A 21,518-nucleotide genomic window follows, 5' to 3' on the forward strand; every position below is an offset into this window, starting at 1 on the left:
CATGTGAGCAGAGCCAGTCTGAAATCAGGGAGTCTGGTTTTGGTCCTCAATCTGACCCACAACCCTGCCCAAGAATTAACTGAAAACTCCATAGAGAGTCTGTGACAGGAGCAAGGCAGCCTCTCTCGTGTCATGAGATTAGCTGTGCCCAAGAAAGCTTTTCAAAATGAATGAAAACAAGAGTAATCTGTTCTCATTTTCAAGTAGATACTGTGGCATATTGATTAAACCAAGACACAGAAAGCTGAGGAGGAGCCAGGGGTGCCGCTGCGGGTTTCCAAGCATTGAAGCCTCACAAACCTTTCTCCATCAGAGAGAAAATCATTAAATGCCAAAGCCAAGACTTCACCGTCTGAACGGAATTATCCAGTGGACTTGCCATGGGTCGCTTTCTAAGGGAAGAATTTCTGCAGGGTTTTGAAACCTACACCTTGTGAAAATACCACCTAGAATCTGCAGAGCAAGGGAAGAGGAGGAGGTGACAGAGCAGGCAGCCTCTTGGGAATGGTGGGTGTAGCTGGGATGCATCTGCTCATGCCAAGAGCAACAAGGCAGAGAGGCTGGTGGGGCCTGGACCATGGAAGATACGGAGTGTTGGGCTGAGGAGTGTGGCCTTTATCTTGTAAACAAGGAGGAGCAGGCGATGCATGACACAGGGAGATCAACTGGATGATACGTGATGACTTAGAGGGGTGGGATAGGGAGGGTGGGAAGGAGTCGCAGGAGGGAGGGGATATGGGGATATATGTATAAATACAGCTGATTCACTTTGTTGTATAGCAAAATCTGGCATAACAGTGTAAAGCAATTATACTCCAATAGAGAGCTTAAAAAAAAAAAAAAACCAGAAAGAAAAAAAGGAGGAGCAGGAGAGCAGCACATTAAAGGAGGTGGTTTTACATTAGGAGGGGCCACAGGGGGTTCCACTTTCTCCCTCTGCGTCCCTATATCTTTTGGCCTCCTGCACACCCTGAAGATCTCCCTCATCACTCAAGCAAGATTCTGCTTGGGCTCTCCTGTTCCTCATCCTCTGTCCCTTTGGAGAAAACCCACTCAACTCTTCCCAGCCACGCCCAGTGTCACCTCACTGTGGAACATTTGCCAACCCGTACCTCCCAGCTCCCAGCTCCACAAAATCAACCCCTCCCCTTCCCCCTGCTGCAGAGCCCTCTGTATACCGTCCGCCACGTGTCTGTTCACTGGACTCGATCCTGAACCCGGGAAGGCAGGACTCGGCTCTCTCTGACAAGCATGTAGCAAAAATCACTATTTGTGAAATGAATAGCTGATCCTTTCAGTAGCTTCTGTGCAGAATCCACCCTCACGCTATGCCTTCCGGTGCTGATATGTCGTTTATAAGAAACTGTATTCAATTTCCTTATGTATCTGCTTCCTCAATATTATTCAAGCTTGCACATTTCAAACCCATTAGCAGAGCGTAAAAATAACTCACTGGGGCCTGACCACAGTTTTTAAAAATGGAACCAAATGGTATAAAAATATAAAGCTCTGAGTTTAGCACGCGTGAGTACTGTTCTGTGAGGCATCTGCACCGACGCACGTGTATTTCTAGACATGTGCGCACTGGGCTGCAGCACACATTGTGTATTCTCACTGCGGGCTGCAGTCCAAAAGAGTTTGAGGAAAATTCTTCACTCGAGTTGATTTTTTGAATGTCAGTTAATTTTCCAGCCTGATTGCCATTTTATTTCGAGCAAGGCTTAGATTTTCTAATTTTATTTTTGTCCTATAGTAAGGTTTCTCAGGCTCAGCACTACTGACATTTGGGGCTGGATCATTTTTGGGTGTGTGTGTTGAGGGTGGGGTCCTGTGCATTGTAGGGTGTTTAGCAGCCTCCTTGGCCTCTCCGCACAAGATGCCAGTAGCACCTTTCCCGCAGCTGAGACAGCCACACATGACTCCAAAGACTGCCAGGTGCCCTGTACAGGGCAAAATCACCCTCAGTTGAGAACTATACCTTATGGTACCCAAAACTATGCTGAGCATTCAGGCAGCTTTGAGGAATGCATGAGACAGATTGAAGCAAAAATCCTGCAGGAGCCTGCTGCAACAGAAGATCTGGGAACACTGATCTCTAAAGATTCTTAATCTCCATCAGGCTTACAAGCAAGTCCCTGTAGACTGCACAGAATGCCATCGGTCTAAGCACAGGATTTCCATTAAGGGGGTGTGCAGCAGGACCCAGGGTCAGAAGGTGTTCTTGGAAGCACCAAGAGAAGAGAAGGAATCCCAGCACTTCTGGCTGAAAGACATAAAGCCTTGCAATGGAAGAAACACCTCAGGAAACTCACATGGAATGTCCCCACTTGGAATCATGGAAACAACAGTCCCCCTGCTCTAAAAAGCAGCTTCAAGCATCTAGAAGATGGGTGAGAATTAAGCATCAAATGGTAAGAAGTGACGTTGCTCTTACACAGAAGGGCCCAACCACGCATGCAAGTGGGGTCTCTGCACAGAGAGAGGGCAGGAAATTGCAGGAGCACTACAGAGAGTCCTGTGAATGTAACACTCAGGGCAACTGACTGATCTAGAAGTGGTCACACAATCTGGCGATAGTTCAGTTCCTTATCAGAAAAGTGTGTAAGTTTGGCTAGGTCCTTAAACAACCTGCTGGTTCCAAAATTCCATGAGACTGATTCACTCACATATGAGCTCCACGAGGGCAGGGATTGTCTACCTTACTTGCTGCTAAGACCCCAGCACCCAGAAACTGCCTGGCATATCCTTGGTATTAAATACACATTTTACAAAATGAATTGGCACATGAATGTTTAATCAAGAGAAATAATCACTGTAGACTCAGAAAACTAAATTCCTTACTTTCTTGAGCATCACCAAAACGTTTTCCAGATTAATGTAAATAATTACCAGTGGTGATGTCTGATGCAAAAAAGATCAAAAAAGACCTGACAACTTCCAGTTGTTTGTAGTTTTTCTTATCTCTCACTCTTCCCTTTTTCATTGTGAAATTTCTGAATTTCACAGCCCTTTATTTCATTTTATTTTCAAGATAAATTTAATGTATCGGTTCCTTTTACCATTAGGGCTCGGCATTGATTATGAGGAAGATATTAGAAAAGTCTCAGGTCACTGAAGAGACTTCAGTTTCTGCTTGTGAACTTTTCTTTGCGCTGCAAAAACTAAAATCTAAAATTAGCTGCCCTTTCCCATTTTGGTGGGACGAGTTAACCATGGAAGAAGCCAATCATCTGAGGCAACATATCGGAACCTCTCTGTTTTGTCCTCATCTCAGTCACCTCAATGACACCAAACTGATTCCAAAGGGCTCTCCCGGCTCTGAAAGTCTGTGAACTACCGCCATCTGCTGGGTGACTTGTGAACTCCCGCCACCCGGGGATCAGTCTCCGTCCTTCGTCCCGAGGAGCAGTTGCTCATTCCCTAGTGATGTCTGTGATCCTCAGAACCTACGGGTCTCTGGAATCCCTGCATGACCACGTGGGCAAGACTGCTGCTGGGAGAAACATCTCACTGGGCCATAATGGACAGACATTTACATTTTAAAGTATGGTCGTTGATGGTAGCTGGTATGGCTGGAGTTAGATGGCAACACTGATGACTCTCCACGCAGGTGGGAAGGAAAAGCTGGAACCACGGAAACCTCCAATATGAGACCTGAGCTTCAAAGATAGATAGTTTCATCCTTCCAGCAGGTGATTTTTTTTAAAGATTTTTGTCTCAAAAGTTTTATGAACACCATGGATACTATCTAACAAAACATTTAATAGTGGTTAGAATAGCAGGAAAAGAGTTGAGCTTCAAATGCCATCCATAGTGCAAACTGGCGGCACAAGTCGGTCTATCTGTTGATAAGCATAAAGGAGAGATAACTAACAGTCCTAACCCACCCTCCTTCATAGAGATATCCAAGTGGTAAACGCAAACTTGGACAAGCCAAAAGATAAGTAGGGGAAACATCAAGTGGCCCAGTTTTGAATATAATAGTGAAACAATGTAAAAGTCCATCAGTAAAGAATTAGTTTAATAAATGCAGTAGAGATTTACAATGGTTTATACTCTGGTCATTACAATTAATGATGTAGATCTATATTTATTTATAGTTAAAGATGCATACAAGACTTCCCTGGTGGTGCAGTGGTTAAGAATCCGCCGGCGAATGCAGGGGACACAGGTTCAATCCCTGGTCTGGGAAGATCCCACGTGCCGTGGAGCAACTAAGCCCGTGCGCCACAACTACTGAAACCTGCATGCTGCAACTACTGAAGCCCGTGCACCTACAGCCTGTGCTCCACAACAAGAGAAGCCACTGCACGGAGAAGCCCGAGCACTGCAACGAAGACCCAACGCAGCCAAAAAAAATAAAAAATAAATTAAAAAATAAAGATGTGTACAGTAGTTTGTTACACATAAAAAGTATATGCACTATGATCTCATGCTGGATTTTTTAAAATTCTGGATGATTATATACCAAAATGTTAAAGGCAGTTATGTTTGGATGCTGAGATTAGAGATAATTTTCACCTTGATTTTTTTTACATTTTCATATGTCATTCATATTTTTTTCTAATAATAAGTATGTATTACTTTTACTATTTAGAGACAACAAAAAAGCTATTTCTGCTTTGGGATTATTGCAATGGTTTCCTTAATCTGTCTTGCTGCTCTTGCCCTTACCCACCTACAGTCCTTCTTTCACATACCAGTGAGAGTGATACTGTTGAAACCTAAGTAAGATCTTTTTGCCGCTCTGGTCAGACCCACCCTGCCCCCCTCAACTCTCCCAGTCTTCCCATCTCTTTCCGAAGAAAAGCAAAATCCAATGGCTTCCACTGGCCTCTAAGGTTCTAATCGGCCTCCAGTGACTGTGACCTCCCTCTCTCTCTGACCTCATCTCCTGCTCTTCTCACTCACATCCCCCTGACATGGCCACAAGGCACCCCTGCTTTTCCATGAACACCCCAGGATGCTCCTGTATCAGGGCCTCAGCATTTACCTGGAGCAGTCTCCCCCAGGGTGGATGGATAGATGGTAGATAGATCAATCGATGCACGTTTATATATCCAGAGAGTTCACCCCGTCCTTCTTACTCAAATGTCACCTTCTCAGGAGGCTTTCTCTAACTGCCCCTCCCCTTCCCTGTTTTATTTTTCTCCATAGCCTTTTCACCATCTGACATGCTCTCTACATTTTTAATATATCTGTTCACCGTCTGTCTGCCCTGACTAGAAAGTAGGGCCCATGAGGTCAGGAATTCCTTTTGTCTGTTTTGTTCCCTGCTGAATCCCCAGTGTCTGAAACAGTGCCTGGCACATAGTGGGCATGAAATAGTTTGTTTCAAAGAGTAAATGGATATATTGTGAAGTAACCTGGGAAACTGATTCTTTAGAAAATAGGAATCCCACTGACACTAGGAATCAAGTTGAAAATAAGATAATCACCAAGCTGGGTTCTTGTCCAGGATCTGCCACCAGTGACCTTGAGAGGGCTGCTGGGACATCCTGGGCCTCGGTTCCCTCGAGTGCTGAATGTGGAGGCAGTCCTTTCCAGCTCTAGGAGTTTACAAACCCTCAGTACACAAATATTGGCTGTGAGACCTCATTGTCTCCTATGTTCAAGGAAATAAGCTGCCGACTACAAATTGCCATCTACCTCTAAATTATTAAATCGTGAGCCACTGCAGCTGCTGACCTTCAACACCCCCTGAAAGGAGTTCAGGGTGGAGGCCAGGAATGAGGCACTCTGTGCTCTGGGAAAAACTGGCAGAACAGGTCTTCAAATAGTTAGATATTTTCAGAAGATTTTATGAGCCCAATTCTTGCAACTCCTCCTATCTAGAAAAGCACGAACATCCTTCACGGTGACATCTGCTTCTCGTGACTAGCAGTGACCTTCACAAGACTAGCCGTGACCTTCTGCAAAAAATATGTGTTTGATTGTATGTACTCCCCCTTCACCAAAATCACATAAATACTGACCCCCGCCCCACCTCTTTGAAGCAGTTTCTCAGAGCATGCTGAAACGCTCTCTCCTAGGCTATTGTCCTCATTTTGTCCCAAATAAAACTTAACTCACAACTCTCACGTTTACATTTGTTTCCAGTGGACAAAGCTAAATAGGCAAAGATGAATGAGAAGGTCTGTGCTCTCTAAAAGTGAAAGACCAAAAAAATAATCCATATTTTTGCAATCCACATAAAAGGCACCATTCTCTTATTATATGAGATATTACTTCTTATGGCAGGTTCCTCCCTCTGATCTCCCTCTGCCCTGGGCCCTGGGAGGCAGACCTATCTGGCTTCCCGCTGTGTCTGCCCATCCAGAGGCACCAGCAGGGGACTGAAGGAGGGAGGAAAAGAGTCAGTGTATTTGTTCTGCAACTTCCTCCCTGGGAGGTTTTCACCAGACACCTGTGTGAAAGTCAGAGCACTTGCCCTCCCTGTCTGTCTCCAGAAGCTGGTAATTGCCCCCTCTTGGTTTTCTTACATCTACTCAAACTTTTGCAAACAGTCCCTTCGCTAAACTCACTTGGAACTACCCAACTTGCCTGAGCCTGTTTCCTGCTGGGAGCCTGGTGACACCCGAGATGATTAGAAAAGTCATCTTTTCTCCCTCAGTTGCTTCTTACTTGCACACGACTGTTTCCTATGAGGTTGCATAATCAGACGAGATCATCAGACTCAGCCAGTGTGCACTGTGTCCCTCCCATACACCTGCCACTGGGTCAAGCTGATTTCCTACCCACCCCCTTCTCTGTGCCAAACCACAGTTGCGGCCCTACTTGCTCATCAAAGCACCTAAGTGATTCAGAGGTTCAGATGCTGAGACGATCCCAATGGAGAATTGTGTAAGAGCAAGAAGTGCCCCAAAGGGCAGAAAAGATTAACCATGAAATGATGAGTATAAAGGAAAGAGAACAAAATGAATAATAAGGAAATAGGAGGAAACAAAAGGAAAAATAGTTAAGAACATTGTGTATTACTCACTTCAATACATTAATGTGTAAAAATCCATTGAGATGGGGTGAAATAAATATAATATGGTTGTTCACCTTGTGGCCGTGGAACACTAGCTGACTGATGGAGAGAAGCTACGGTAGAAATGAGAACACCGTGAGCGCCATCTCTTTGGAAAGTTATGTTTTCTTATCATTTGTTTTAGTTTTTCTTCCATATCTAGCCAAGGGTGTAAAATATCCAGTACACCAATTATAAGTAAATGTATGGTAATGTAGGATATATAAAGGCCTCAGAAGAGCAATTAATAGGTAGCAGGTACTTAAGCAGCAAAGTGAATCATTCCCTTTAGAACCAATAAAGGTGCACAAAAGAGTGTTACTCAGCTTTACAGGCATCGTGGCATTAGCAAATCAATAGAGCGATCACATTGGAGGGCACCTGAGTGTAAAATCCCATTTGAAATTATGTTTATGTACAAACTGCACATTTAAAATGCAGATCTGTCTATGCAGGAGTGAAACAAATGATTTCTTCCTCCTTCTGTATGCTTTTTCATCTTACATTTTAAAGATTTACAAATCCACGAAGCTCACCAATTTATAGGCCTGTCCCAAGCTCCTGGAGTAACGCCAAGCAAATCCTCTCTCTCTCCCTCTGTTGAGAGCAGCACAAACTTGTCCACATACCGTTAAGGTTGCAAGCTCTCCAGGTCTTTTATTTATTTCAGAACATCCATGTGAAAATTTAATTGCAGGGATTTCTATCAGGGGGAAACTTTTCCTAGAATGCACTAATTGATACCTTCCAATTTTGACAAAATTGCTACCAAAGAGGATGTCGCAGACTTCCTGGAGAATCTCCTCAAATTTGGCCCAGTAATGTACTACAAAAGTCAGCAAACTACATTTCACAGGCCAAGTCTGGAAGGCCGCCTGTTTTTGTACTGGTGAAATATATTTCTAGGTCCAAGATGAAGCCACTTCTGCCAGGGTTGCCACATCAGTAAATCAAAACTTAGATAACTTTCATGTCCCTGAAAATGTTCCGTCTGACCAAAAATACAGCCTCTAGGCCCACCTGGCTTCACTGTGCTTCACTTTACTGCACTTCGCAGATACTGCGTTTTTCACAAACTGAAGGTTTGTGGCAACCCTGCGTCGAGCGAGTCTATTGTCACCATTTTTCCAACAGCGTTTGCTCACGTATATCTGTGTCACAGTTTGGCAAATCTTGCAATATTTCAAACTTTTTCATAATTATTATACTTGTTATGGTGATCAGTGACCTTTGATATTAATTATTGTAATGGGGGGGGCACAAACGGTGCCCACATAAGATGGTGAACTCAATCAATAAATGTGTGTGTTCTGACTGCTCCACTGACCAGCTGTCCCGCATCGCTCTCCCCTTCCTCGGCTTCCCTATTTCCTGAGACACAATGGCAAAATTAGGCCACTTAATAAACCTGCAATGGCTTCTAAGTGTTCAAGTGAAAGGAAGAGCCACACGCCTCTTACTTTAAATCAAACGCTAGAAATAGGGACTTCCCTGGTGGCACAGTGGTTAAGAATCTGCCTGCCAATGCAGGGGACATGGGTTCTATCCCTGGTCTGGGAAGATCCCACGTGCTGCGGAGCAACTAAGCCCCTGCACCACAACTACTGAAGCCCGCATGCCTAGATCCCATGTCCGCAACAAGAGCAGCCATAGCAACGAGAAGCCCACACATCGCAACGAAGAGTAGCCCCCACTCTCCGCAAACTAGAGAAAGCCCGCGCGCAGCAACAAAGACTCAACGCAGCCAAAAATAAATAAATAAACCATTAAAAAAAAAAAGCTAGAAATGATTAAGCTTAGTGAGGAAGGCATGTCTAAAGCTGAGATAAGCCCAAAGCTAGGCTTCTTGTGCCAAACAGGTAGCCACGCTGTGAATCAAAAGAAAAGTTCTTGAAGGAAATTAAAAGTGCTACTCCAATGAACACACAAACGATAAAGCAAAACAACCTTATTGCTGATATGGAAAAAGTGTTAGTGGTCTGGAGAGAAGATCAAATCAGCTATAACATTCTCTTAAGCCAAAGCCTCATCCAGAACAAGGCTGAGAGGTGAGGAAGCTGCAGAAGAAAAGTTTGAAACTAGCAGAGGCTGGCTCATGAGGTTTGCAGAAAGACGCCATCTCCATGACATCAAAGTGCAAAGTGAAGCAGCAAGTACTGATGTAGAAGCTACCACAAGTTATCCAGAAGGGTGACTTCAGTAAGCAACACATATCAGTGTAGCTGAAACAGCCTTCTATTGGAAGAAGATGCCATCTAGGACTTTCATAGCTAGAGAGGAGAAGTCAATGCCTGGCTTCAAAGCTTCAAAGGACAGGCTGACTCTCTTGTTAGGGGCTCATGCAGCTGGTGACTTGAAGTTGAAGCCAGTGCTCATTGACCATTCTGGAAATCCTAGGCCCCTTAAGAATTATGCTTGTATCAACTCTGCCTGTGCTCTATAAATGGAACAACAAAGTCTGCATGACAGCACATCTGTTGACAACATGGTTTACTGAATATTTTAAGCCCACTATTGAGATTTACTGCTCAGAAGAAAAAAAGATTTCTTTCAAAGTATTACTGCTTATTGACAATGTACCTGGTCACCCAAGAGCTCTGATGGAGATGTACAGGGAGATTAATGTTGTTTCATGCCGCTGACACATCCGTTCTGCAGCCCATGGACCAAGGAGTGATTTTGACTTTTAAGTCATAATTTAAGAAATACATTTGGTGAGGCTATAGCTGCCATAGATAGTGATTCTTCTGATGGATATGAGCAAAGTAAATTGAAAACCTTCTAAAAAAAATTCACCATCCCAGATGCCATTTAGAACATTCATGGTTCATGGGAAGAGGTCAAGATATCAACACTCACAGAAGTTTGGAAGAAATTGATTCCAACCGCATGGATGACTTTGAGGGGTTCAAGACTTCAGTGGAGGAAATAGCTGCAGAAGTGGTGGAATTACCAAGAGAACTAGAATTAGAAGTGGAGCCTGAAGACGTGACTGAGTTACTGCAGTCTCATGATAAAACTAACTGATGAGGAGTTGCTTCTTACAGGTGAACAAAGAAAGTGATTTCTTGAAATGGAATCTATTCCTGGTGAAGATGCTGTGAAAATTGTTGAAATGACAACAAACAATTTAAAATATTACATAAATTTAGCTGATAAAGTAGCAGTACTCCAATTTTGAAAGAAGTTCTACTGTGGGTAAAATGCTATCATATAGCACGGCATGGTACAGAAAAATTGACCGTGAAAGGAAGAGTTAATCAATGCTGCAAACTTCCTTGTGTCTTTTGTTGAGAAATTGCCACAGCCTCCCCAGCCTTCAGAAAGCACCACCCTGATCAGTCAGTAGCCATCAACACTGAGGCAACACCCTCCACCAACAAGAACATTAAGACTCACTGAAGGCTTAAATGACAACTAGCATTTTTTAGCAATAAAGTATTTTTTAATTAAAGTATGTAAATTGTTTTCTTAGAGAAAATGCCTTTTCTTACTTTATAGATTACAGTATTGTGTAAACATACCTTTTATATGCACTGGGAAACCAAAAAATTCTTCTGTCTCGTGTTATCATGATACTTTATCTAGAACCCAACCAGCAATGTCTTTGAGGTCTGCCTGTATCCGGTCAGCCAATCCCCAAATGCCAAGGCAACTCTGAGCTCTATACTCCTATCCTTCTTCCCTATTCACTTTCTACTGTTCTCTTTTCTGTGCCTCATTCTTTATCCTGTAAAAGCTTCCTGCGTCCTGCCCCATTTTGCTACCCTCTGGTTCTTTGAGAATGGAGACTGCCTACTTCCTGAAATGTTAAAGTTTGTGTCACCTAAATTGTCATCTTTAATCATTTTTAACAGTACACAAGTTAAGAAGGGTTTTTACATTCTTAAATAGCTGAAAAAAGTTTAAAGAGGAATAATCCTTTATGACACATGGAAATTGTATGAAATTCAAATTTCTGTGTCCACTGATAAAGTTTTATTGGAACACAGTCACACAATTTATTGTCTATGGTTTCTTTCACACTACAATAGCAAAGGTGACCAGAAAATTCCAAAATATTTACTATTTTGCCCTTTACAGAAAAAGCTGCTGATCCTAAGTTAAAGGCTAGTTTTTGGAAGGTTAAAATCAAACAAAGGAAAACTAGAGGTACAGCACTATAACTCTGCGGGGTTTTGTTTTTGCTTTTTCCTTTTTGCCTGAATCCAGGATTTGCTTGAATCGTTAGAGACATGAAATTATACTGTTAGCATAGTTCACTGTGCCTTGAAGCTTTAATTCTCTAATGTCTTCTAAACCTGCAGTCTCTTAAAACTAACATACCAACCAACCAACCAGCCAACCAAAACTCATCCTAATGATTCTACTTGCCTTAATTTGTGTGATCTCTTCTATTCTTCCACTTCCGTCAGCAAAGTTTTTGCTCCTGACCCTTTGTTTCTGAAATCTGACATACTAATGACTTAAAGTTCCAAGAGCACAGCTCAGGGCACAGAGTCATAAAGAAAAAAGCAACACACCGGCTGGTGGTCACCCACGTCAGTTACACCACTCGTCAGTAACTATGCGCAGAAGAAACAAGTACCAACCTCTCCTTCATTTTGAAAAGTGGGCAGATGTCATAATCTATGTTTTGCATGTATTTCCTCAAAATAATCTTAATAAATAGAAAATATTATCTGCCTCAGACATTATCATACCCATTTTAGAGATGAGGACACTGAGGCCTAAGGAGATTAAGTGACTTTCCAAGAAGGCCTCACAACAAGGTAGTAAGAGGACAGTTCTCCTGCTCTCAGATGCAGAAATGGCTGCCAGATTCTGTCCCATCCAAAGGTACAGTGTTTGGGGAAAGTGAGAAACTTTCAAGGGTTGGTGAGGACTTTTCATAGACATTGACCAAAGGAGGCAGCAAGTTGTATGAAAGCTGCCAGAAGGTGAGGATAAATCACAGGGATTTTGTAAAAAGCTACTTCCAGTCCCTTCCTGAATGCTCCTCCCAGCCCTAGGGATGCCACAGCCTTCTGCCCCCACTTGCTTCCCCTCTGTTCACTGCTGCAGCCAATTCAGGGCACTGCCACCAAGTAGGGGCCCTTCCTAGTGACTGGGGATATAGGAAATCTATTTTGTGGCTACACATATGAGAACTCAGGAGCCGCAGCAGGCCAAATGGGTCTCTACAGAGGCAATTAAAAACAAGGGTCTGAATCTCAGAGCAAAACTGGGTAAAAGCCAGATTCACACACGGACACTTGCATGACAAAAGGGCATAAACAGATACACACCCAACAACCGCTGAACAGAGTGATGTCTGAGTAAGCAGGACAGTAGAGACAGGAAAGTAGGATGCGGTGGTGGGGGAGGCAAAGAACATCATGGAATCAGGTTTATTGTAGAAGATTGATTGAGTGGGGCCAGGGTGGGTTGTCTCAGCTCAGCAGAAGAGGAAGCTTCTGAAACTTAAAGAAAATGGATTGTGGGGAGAAGAGTATGGCAAAGACCAAACCCCAACCAAACACCTCTTACAGCTCCCTACACAATCTCTGAGGATCTGAGACCATAATTAGACTTATGAGGACCAGAGGGAAAGTGTACTCTAATTTAGCACAGAAATGTTAAAGCTTATTCTAATTACTAAGAAAGAACCCAGGAGTAAAATGAGGACTTGATTCGAAAGAGCTGGGGAATATTTCTCTCTTCCTCAACCCCCTTATTAGCAAATGGTTCTCTTTTGATCATTGAAATCTCTCTCAAAGACCTCTATTCCATCCTTATTGCCTTGAACTTAAATTCCCTGGCTTTGCTTTCTCCCTCCCTCTCTTCTTTCCTTCCTTCCTTCCTTCCTTCCTCCCTCCCTCCCTCCCTCCCTCCCTCTCTCCCTTCCTTCCTTCACTATACTTTGTTCTTACTTCTGTCTCATTGCAATTCTGGGAACTCAACTTTGCCTATGAACCTTGCCAATGGGGAAACCCATTTTTGGCCTGGTGGGTCTCTAAACTTTCTCCTCACATCTTCTCTTTGAATTTCCCAGACAGTAGCAGTAGAAAGTTATCCAGCCTCCAAAGCAGTCATGGGCTCTAGGCTTGTGAAGTCACATTCAGTCATTCTTGTACTCAAACGATATTTATTGAGAACCTACTTTGTACAGGGTGTTGGAAACACAACCTTGAACAAGTCATTCCAACTCCATCCTAGAGAGGGAGTGGATAATGAAATCGTGTCGGGCAGTGGAAGGGCTGTAGAGAAGCAGGGAGTGGGGCTGAGGAAACAGTGTGTGAAATTTAGGGGAGCTTGTCTGGAACATGACATCTGAGCTCTGATCTAAAAGAAGAAATGGAGGGAGGTCATGGGGACATAGAAAGATTGGGGAGAGGCAGTTCCCAGCAGAGGAAACAGCAGGTGCAAAAGCCCTGAGGCAGAAAGGAGCAAAATGACTTTTGCTGGGAACAAAAGAACACCTTCTACTAGGGACTTCCCTGAGGATACCAATTTCACTTCGGTGAAAAACTTATTGGTTCTTTCTCTGCCTATATCATGAGGCTAGAACATGAGAAATTAAAGGCTTTAGGCTGCATTCCCAGGGAAGGTCCATTCCCAGGGAAGTTTATATAATCCTGGAGCTGGTTACACGTGTGAATGATCTTTTCAATTCATTTCATTTGTCTTTGGGAAAAAGAAAGAAACCTCATGACTTTCTGTCTTCTGCCATTTCTATTATTTACAGTTCACATCCCTTATTACTTGTCATCCTTCTCGATCAGGCTAAGCTAGGATCCCAGAGAATAAGTGACGTGACCACCAGACGGGGTAAACACACGTCTTATTACAAAGCCACACATGTGATCTGTGTCCGTGCGGCTCCACCAGCTCTGTTCTGACTGGCTAATTTATAAGATCAATCAAGGGAAAAAAAGAATGCCACAGAATAATAGGCAAATTATAATGTTGTTGGAATTTTTTTTCTTGAAGAAAAGAAGTAGAGTAGGATGGGGTAAAGAATGAGGAATGGTGACCTTGTCTTTCCTGTACTTCTGTAGAGGAACAGAAGAAGTGCTGACGTGTGGAAAATCTCCACTGAAAGGATGGGAGTCAATACAGCGTCGCATCTTTATTATTTAAGGTCTGAGATGATCTAGTTCTCAGTAGAGGATCTGGGCACTAAAACATCTTAATTTCTCCTTTCCATTCTACTTATAACATTGTGGAGCTAAGATGTGGACGTTGAACACACCTCACAATTCCCCGGTGAAGCCATTAAAACCCTCGCTCTTCCTCTTTCAGGCTGAGCATCAGTTATGGACAACGCTGGGCCCTGGCCTTCAGCGACGACAGACACAGAGTGCCCGAGGTCTGCCAACCGCCCCGGCTAAGCAACTAAGCTGCGGGCACTGATAGGTCCAGGGGAAGTCAATGCTTTGTGAGTTACTAGAGGTGATGTGTTATATATTTTTTTTTAATAAAAGGAGATGGATGCAGGCCTAAAACAGGCGACAGAGGAGCTCAGCAAGTGGCAGTGTCTGGGGTGGGATCCAAGGGTTCCCATCGAGCCCTCTGCACCTTGGCAGTCAACCTGAACATCTGTTCTGAGGCTCACAGTTCAGGGATCGCGAACCCAGGAAACATCCATGCAGGAAGGACCTGAAGGTGGGGAGGAGTGGGAGCTATGAGAAAGGGAAAGCCCAACATGTGGAAATACTCATCTCACAAATTCCTTCAGGAGGTGTTCAAAATATTTAACAACTTCTTGGCTTGAGTCTAACTCACCACAAGGGCTGCCAGCTGTAAACTACCAGGGCTATACCAGTGCTTGCTGGTAGAATTTCAGACCTGTATGTATGTTTTACTCACCTTTTTGGTATGTGCAATACACCTTACAGGTTTAAAAAATATATATTCTTATAGGTTTGTTCTGCGCTGTCAGAACTTCCTCAGTGCAGAGATTCTATAAGAACTGTCCCCTGTACTTTATTTAATGTCTGACCTTACCTTTCTCATGCTACTTTGCGCTAGAAGAATAAGAACCTTCTTTAATTTGAATCTCACACAGGGAAGTGGCTTAGCAGTCAGCCAAACCCAAGTTCAAATCCTGCCTTTACAGCTATTATTCTTGGCAAAATATGCAGTCTTTCAAAGACTCCATTTTTAAAAATCTATAAAAAGGGATACTATTCCTCCAGCACAGGGTTTTTGCAAGGATTAATATGGGGTTTCCTAGGGAAGAAGCTGCCGGCTCACAGGAGGCTTTCCCAATGGTAGCTCTGATATTCAGAATGTACTATAATTCCAATAAGGGCTACTTGGTATTTCGGCATTTGTATATTTGGAAAAGTGGGTCTGGGAGGTAAAATAATAGTCCAGACAAACAGCAGAATAAGAAGTATGAATGTGCCAGAATATAGATTTTTCTAAAACATTAGAAATGATTATGACGAGAAAAAAAAAATCACAACTGAAATACCAATTACAGCACATTCTTACACAGTCACGAAACGTGCCATCTAATAAGTTCTACTTGTTATCCTGATTTGAGTAATCATATATATGTAAAAACAGTTACATTTGATTTATTTAAGAATACTTCATAACTGAGAGTTCTCACTGAATCAGCCACATCCCCTGCACACAATTACTCTGAAATGATAAATTTTACTTCACATAGGAGGCCAACTGTCACAAAAGCTGACATATCTGTAAAGCACTTTCACATACCTTATCCCACTTACTTCACAAAGCTGGCATCCACCAACAGGGAAATAATTATCAGAAACGCCAAGACCAGACTAGTGTTTCAGTTTAAAAAGAAAAACTTCAAGAGATGCCCCTCCCCCGACTCTAGTCACCACACCTGCATCCAGGGTCAGCTGAGTTGTTATAGCTCATCCTTTTTGTACTTTCTTGTCTCTGTGAAGAAGGAGATACTAGGGGACAGAAGGAAGGAAGTGAGCACGGGGCAGCTCGCCAGATGGGAGCAGAGGCATTTGATGCCGGGGAAGGGTGGGCGGGCACACAACACAGAGTGCCTGCCCCGGGTATAAGACAAAAAGACAAGCTACATGTTTCAAAATACAGTCAGATCCTGAGGTCTGCCTCAGCTACTGTTGCCCCATCTTTTGGACATGCATCACAAAGCTTAACCAAAGATTACAGCCTAGATCTCATCCAGCAAGAGTGGAAGGTGGCCCTCCTTTGATGTGAAATGAAATGGTTAACATTTCTTCTAGAAAGAAGCCACATCATCCCTTGCCGTATGAATGGCGAGTTTTAGCTTCTAAATTCTAAAGAAGAGCAGTGAAACAATTGCTGGGTGATTGTATGTAGGGGTGTGTGTGTGTGTGTGTGTGTGTGTGTGTGTGTGTGTAGGGTGTGGCCTCGCCATATCCCCACATCCACTGACGATTCAATGTGAAGGATGGAGTCCTAACATTCAAGGTTAGAGTAAGGGCTGGTTTCAGAAGAGCCAACATTCCGAGGACTTGTGGAACTTGATGAATCTCCACCCCTGAAAACAGCAGGTGGGCACGAAGTCAGCTGTGTGGGTGTTGTGCGAGCAGAGGCGAGGAGTTTATTCAGATCAACTAACCAGTGAACACAGGGCTCTGTGGAAGCCAAGGGCAATCCTCTGAGAGGGTTAAGTAGGCTTCTTGTCTGAGAGCGCCTTTCCTGGGTAAAGAGGACCCAGGGATAGTCGTAGGACTTCTCACAAGAACCTGGAGGACTTTACTAGCAAAACTGAGAAGATTACAGTCTTCAAAAAAAAAAAAAAACAGTGCCAACAGTTCAGTGCTGAGATCTCCCCACGAAGCAGGGTTCTAGATTTATGTAAGTAACCCCCCGCTTCCAAAAGACAAAGGTTTCTCAGCCAGATTGGCAAGGTGTACTAAGTAACCGAAATGTAGTTCTTGAGTCTTGTGGGAGCTTCTTAAACCTCAGACCATAATCAGAATCTTACATTTCACACAATCTCCAGATGATTTGATGAACTGGCCCAAGCTTCCCCAGGTCCCCAGAGAGGCATTAGGACAGGAGCGTATGCTACAGACCTCCAGCTACACATCAGCATGCTAGCAACTTGGATTCTCCCTGACCATCCCTCAGAGGGGCTGATTTTCCTTCAGCATCCTTGATTTGCCAGTGAAGACGAGCCCCGAAGGGTCTGGGAGCAGTACTTTTTCTCCCACGATTCGAAGCTGGACCCACTTCAGCTTAGAAGGAGGAGGCTGCACATCGTCTTGGTATGTGGTCTGTTTCGTGCTCGTGAAAGAAAACTGACCTCCAGCTCCCTAAGGATAACGCAAAAATAAACCTTCTGCTGACCTCCGGTACACAGAATCAGCCTGGCCCTGCTGAGCGCCTCCACCTTCCAAAGGGCTGGGAACACTGCGGCAGGAAGGGCTGAGGACAGCCCCGTGCCAGGCTGCCCTCCTGCGGGGCGCTAAGAAACCTCGGGCAAGTGGATCCTCAGGAGGAAACCGCAGCAACGCCGCTACGGCTGTCTGTCCTTCAGAAGGACCGCGGTACTCACGGGCGGTTCGGATGGTGTCGCTGGGCTGGCTGCGGGCGCTGGGGCCGTGGGGATTCACAGCCCTCACCGCAAACCGGTAGTTGGTATCCGGATCGAGGCCCTTGATAACCATGGAATCCATCCGGATCTGCTCTTGGATTAAGGTCCAACTCTTGTCGAAATCTGGCCTTTATTGATTAAAAAATAAAACGGAATGAGAAACAGGAGTTCGCTTAGAGCAGAGGGAAGGAAAGCTTGCTGGCTATGAAAACTAACAGCATTTGAACCCTGGGAGCAAGACTTATAAACATGAGCAAGCATTTCCTATCTGAAAGTCATCTTGATTTGAAATCACAGGTCATAATTTTTAAGTCCTTGCCAATAAAAGCAAGTAGATCATTTTTAGGGCCAGTTTTCAGCACTGTTTAAAGATCACCCGCTTTTCCGTGCATGGCCTTGACTGTGGTGAAAAGATCCCCACACAGGAATTCATTTTCAAGGACTCTGCCTTCCAGATGTTTCGTAAACAAGCCTTCCCCTGACAGTCCCCATTCCCAGGGGTCAGGAGAGCACAGATTCCATCTATTCACAATCTGTTCACAAAATAAACAAATATAAATGTTATAGAGTGACTAACTGTGTGAACTGCCATGGGAAAACCCAAGAAGAATCTGTATCACAGCCACTCTTACTCTTCACGAAACTGTACAACTCTGCCAACTTGCTGAATACTCACACGTCCTTCCAAGAACCCTATGGAGAGTGCAGACCTTGACTCAGAGCTTCCACCTGGAGCGCAACATATGAGGAGTAAGAGAACAAACCCTGGAGCTGCACCGAGCCGTTCAAATCCTACCTCTATTGCTCACGAGCTGCTATTTCACTTCCAGTATCTAGTTTCTCATCTATAAAACGGGGTGATAAAAGTACCTACTTAAGAGGGCTGTCACAGAGGAGGAATGAGCTGTGTATCCTCAGCACAGTGCCTGGCACTGTAACCCAGCAGGACCCTATGGGGCCTCCCCAGAACAGGACCCCCCTCTTCCCAATGTCCTCAGCCTGCCTTTTGTCTGTAGAAAAACTTTAGTCAGGGCTTCCCTGGTGGCACAGTGGTTAAGAATCCACCTGCCAATGCAGGGGTCACGGGTTTGAGTCCTGGTCCAAGAAGATCCCACATGCCGTGGAGCAGCTAAGCCCACGCACCACAACTACTGAGCCTGTGCTCTAGAGCCCGCGAGCCACAACTACTGAGCCCACATGCCGCAACTACTGAGGCCCGTGCGCCTGAAGCCTGTGCTCCACAGCAAGAGACGCCACCGCAATAAGAAGCCTGCACACTGCAGTGAAGAGTAGCCCTGCTCTCTGCAACTATAGAAAGCCCGCACACAGCAATGAAGACCCAATGAAGCCAATAAATAAAAAATAAAATAAATAAATACATTTAAAAAAAACTTTCATCAAAGAATAAATTTAATCAGAGGAGTGAGAAAATGCAGAAATGAAAAAAAACAGTCACACAAGATAAAATAATATTAGTTTAGCCATTAAACAAAGTCAAGGAACTTTCGTTCTTCCTCCTGGGGCTATAGATAACATTCTGAGCCATGTCCTTTGAGTGGTTCTGCAGAAACTGAAACCCCCACCTGGTGGGAGACGTTAACTGTATGCTGCCCAGCAAGCACATAGACCCCAGACCGGTTGGCACCAGAAGGTTGATGATATATATACTGACTCCCTATTACCTCATCACCAACCAATCAGAAGAACGTCCATGAGCTGATCACAGGCCCCACCTCCCCCTTCCCTTACGCCTTTAAAAACCTTTCCCTGAAAGCCTTCGGGAAGTTCGGGCCTTTTAAGCAGTACTCGCACTGGACTCCTTGCTTGGCGCCCTGCAGTAAACGCTGCACTTTGCTTCACCACAACCAGTGTCAGTACGTTGGCTTTCCTGTCCTCGGGCAACCAGACCCACGTTTGGTTTGGTAACAGCATCACACTGTAAACACTAAGCATGGCTTAGCCATTATGTTAGGGACATACCCACCTCCCAGAGTTGGCTGGCAGCCCTCGACTACCCGCTTTCTCTATACCGTGAGCTCCAATGCAGCAGCACCAGCCCATGTGTCTAGTCAGTATGTGAAATGTGGCTGACCTGAATTGGCATGTGCTGTGAGTGTAAAACATACAGTAGATTTTTTTTAAGTGTAAAATATCTTGTTAATATTTATATTCATTACATGTCAAAATGATAGTATTTTGGATTCAGTGAGTTAAAAGTAAATATTATTGAAATTAATAGTACTTGTTTCTTGTTACCCTTTAAATGCCCCTATTAAAAACTTAAAATTTCATGTAGGCTTGCATTTTCTATTGGACAGTGCTGTTCTATATGGACTTCCTAGTTGGAGGGAGAAAGGAAAGCTTTCCAGGTAATAAGAACTGCAAAATGAAATTTGGGGATGTTTGTGCATGGCTGGGGGACAGTGCAAATGGCCTAATTGGAGTGGAGGGGTTTTGTTAATAAGTAATGATAGCTATCATTTATCACATTCTTGTGAAGTATCAAGCATTGTTCTAATAGTTTAACGCATTTACTTCTCACAATTACTCTATGCAGTAGATACTAATATTAAACATCCCCCCCCCCTTTCTTTGAAGGGGAAATTAAGGCACAGAATGGGTAAGTAACTTGCCTGAGGTCACACAGCTTATAACTGGTGAGGTCAACTTGGGTTGATGGGGGAAGATTAGATTAGAAGATCCTTGATGTTGAATGAAAAATTGGGGTGATAGGGATTGAGGGGTTATTCTCCATCTTTTTGTGTGCTCCCTGACCAACCTCTTCAGTTTTTCTATTGCTAACCACCTCTGTCCACAGATATTTAGAGGAAGGCAGGAAGCAAAACATGTTGATGTTTGTCCTTTATGAACGACTTAATAGGCAAGGAAATAAAGACTTATTTTGCTAAAAGGTGATGCCTAGATGGTACATGGATTTCTTTAACACGTGCTCTCCTAGTTTTTCATTAGCAAGAATTGTTGAAAGGCAGACGGAGGTCCTTAAGCCCAGTAAAAGATGCTTCTTTGGGTTCACCGTGCTGATGAGGAGTTTATGGGGCCCATATCCCACAAAAATTCATGTGTTTGGAGAAGCAGAGGTCACAAGGCATGTCCACTGGAGGAAGTAGGGCTCATTGCTCTTTCTTGGTATCCTTTCCCTAAAGATGGATTTCTCACGTAAACTAACTTTGTCATCAAAGAGAAAACCTCAGTGAGTAGAAGGAAACACATTCATAAACTCAAATTAGAACCAAATCACTTCACAGAGGAAAGTCACAGGGGATGCCTAACAGTAAAGTCAGGAAAGATGTGATCTCTAGATAAAACTCTCCTCTTATCTTTTGCTAAGTTTCCTTCGTGGCACTTATGGAGGAAAGGACCTGTAACTGCTCTCAGACCGTGCCACTGTCTACCCAGGGCTACCTGCAAGTATCTGCAACAATTTTCATGTAAAAATTACAGCTTCCCAGCCCCCACACAAAAAGAGATTGTTTTGTATTTGTTCATTTACTACAAGAAAGAAAGCTATGTTTTCAGCGAATAAGAGATTGACATTAACATTTAATTTCATTATATATAGTGATAGAGGAAACCTCATGTAGATTGAATACCAGTTCAAAACCTTTAACATTTTGCCTCTGAAGTTGTCATGGGTTCTGCATTTAAATGTTTTTAGAGTCTCTTGGGGTACAAAAGTGCAAAGGCAAGGCTGAGAGAGAGAGAATCAGGCCAAAATATTGTCTTAGTTCCTCCTCAAACAATAGCTTTATCTTTTTCCACTAAAGAAAATCATTGTATCCTAACTACAAAGCTGCCAGTCAAATCTCCATAGCAACACTAGCCTGCCAATTTCCCCAACCAGCAAAAGCCTAGAGGGGAAGAAGTAGCCTAAGAAAGTGCAGCCATCGCAGGTAAAGATGGGCAGTCACCAGCAGGGCAGGC

General features: G+C 43.8%; 1 protein-coding gene across 2 annotated transcripts in view; it reads right to left on the bottom strand.

Moving 5' to 3' along the window:
• The window catches only part of EGFLAM (EGF like, fibronectin type III and laminin G domains), a 181,406-nt gene that overhangs the window by 69,273 nt on the left and 90,615 nt on the right, over positions 1–21,518 (bottom strand). For both annotated transcript variants that reach the window (XM_057709655.1, XM_057709654.1), the window contains exon 7: positions 17,538–17,704. In XM_057709655.1, the coding sequence (XP_057565638.1) occupies positions 17,538–17,704 (167 nt within the window). The remainder of the gene's footprint in view (positions 1–17,537; positions 17,705–21,518) is intronic.

Source organism: Hippopotamus amphibius, chromosome 15 (assembly GCF_030028045.1).
Source record: "Hippopotamus amphibius kiboko isolate mHipAmp2 chromosome 15, mHipAmp2.hap2, whole genome shotgun sequence".
In the NCBI taxonomy this organism is placed as follows: Eukaryota; Metazoa; Chordata; class Mammalia; order Artiodactyla; family Hippopotamidae; genus Hippopotamus; species Hippopotamus amphibius.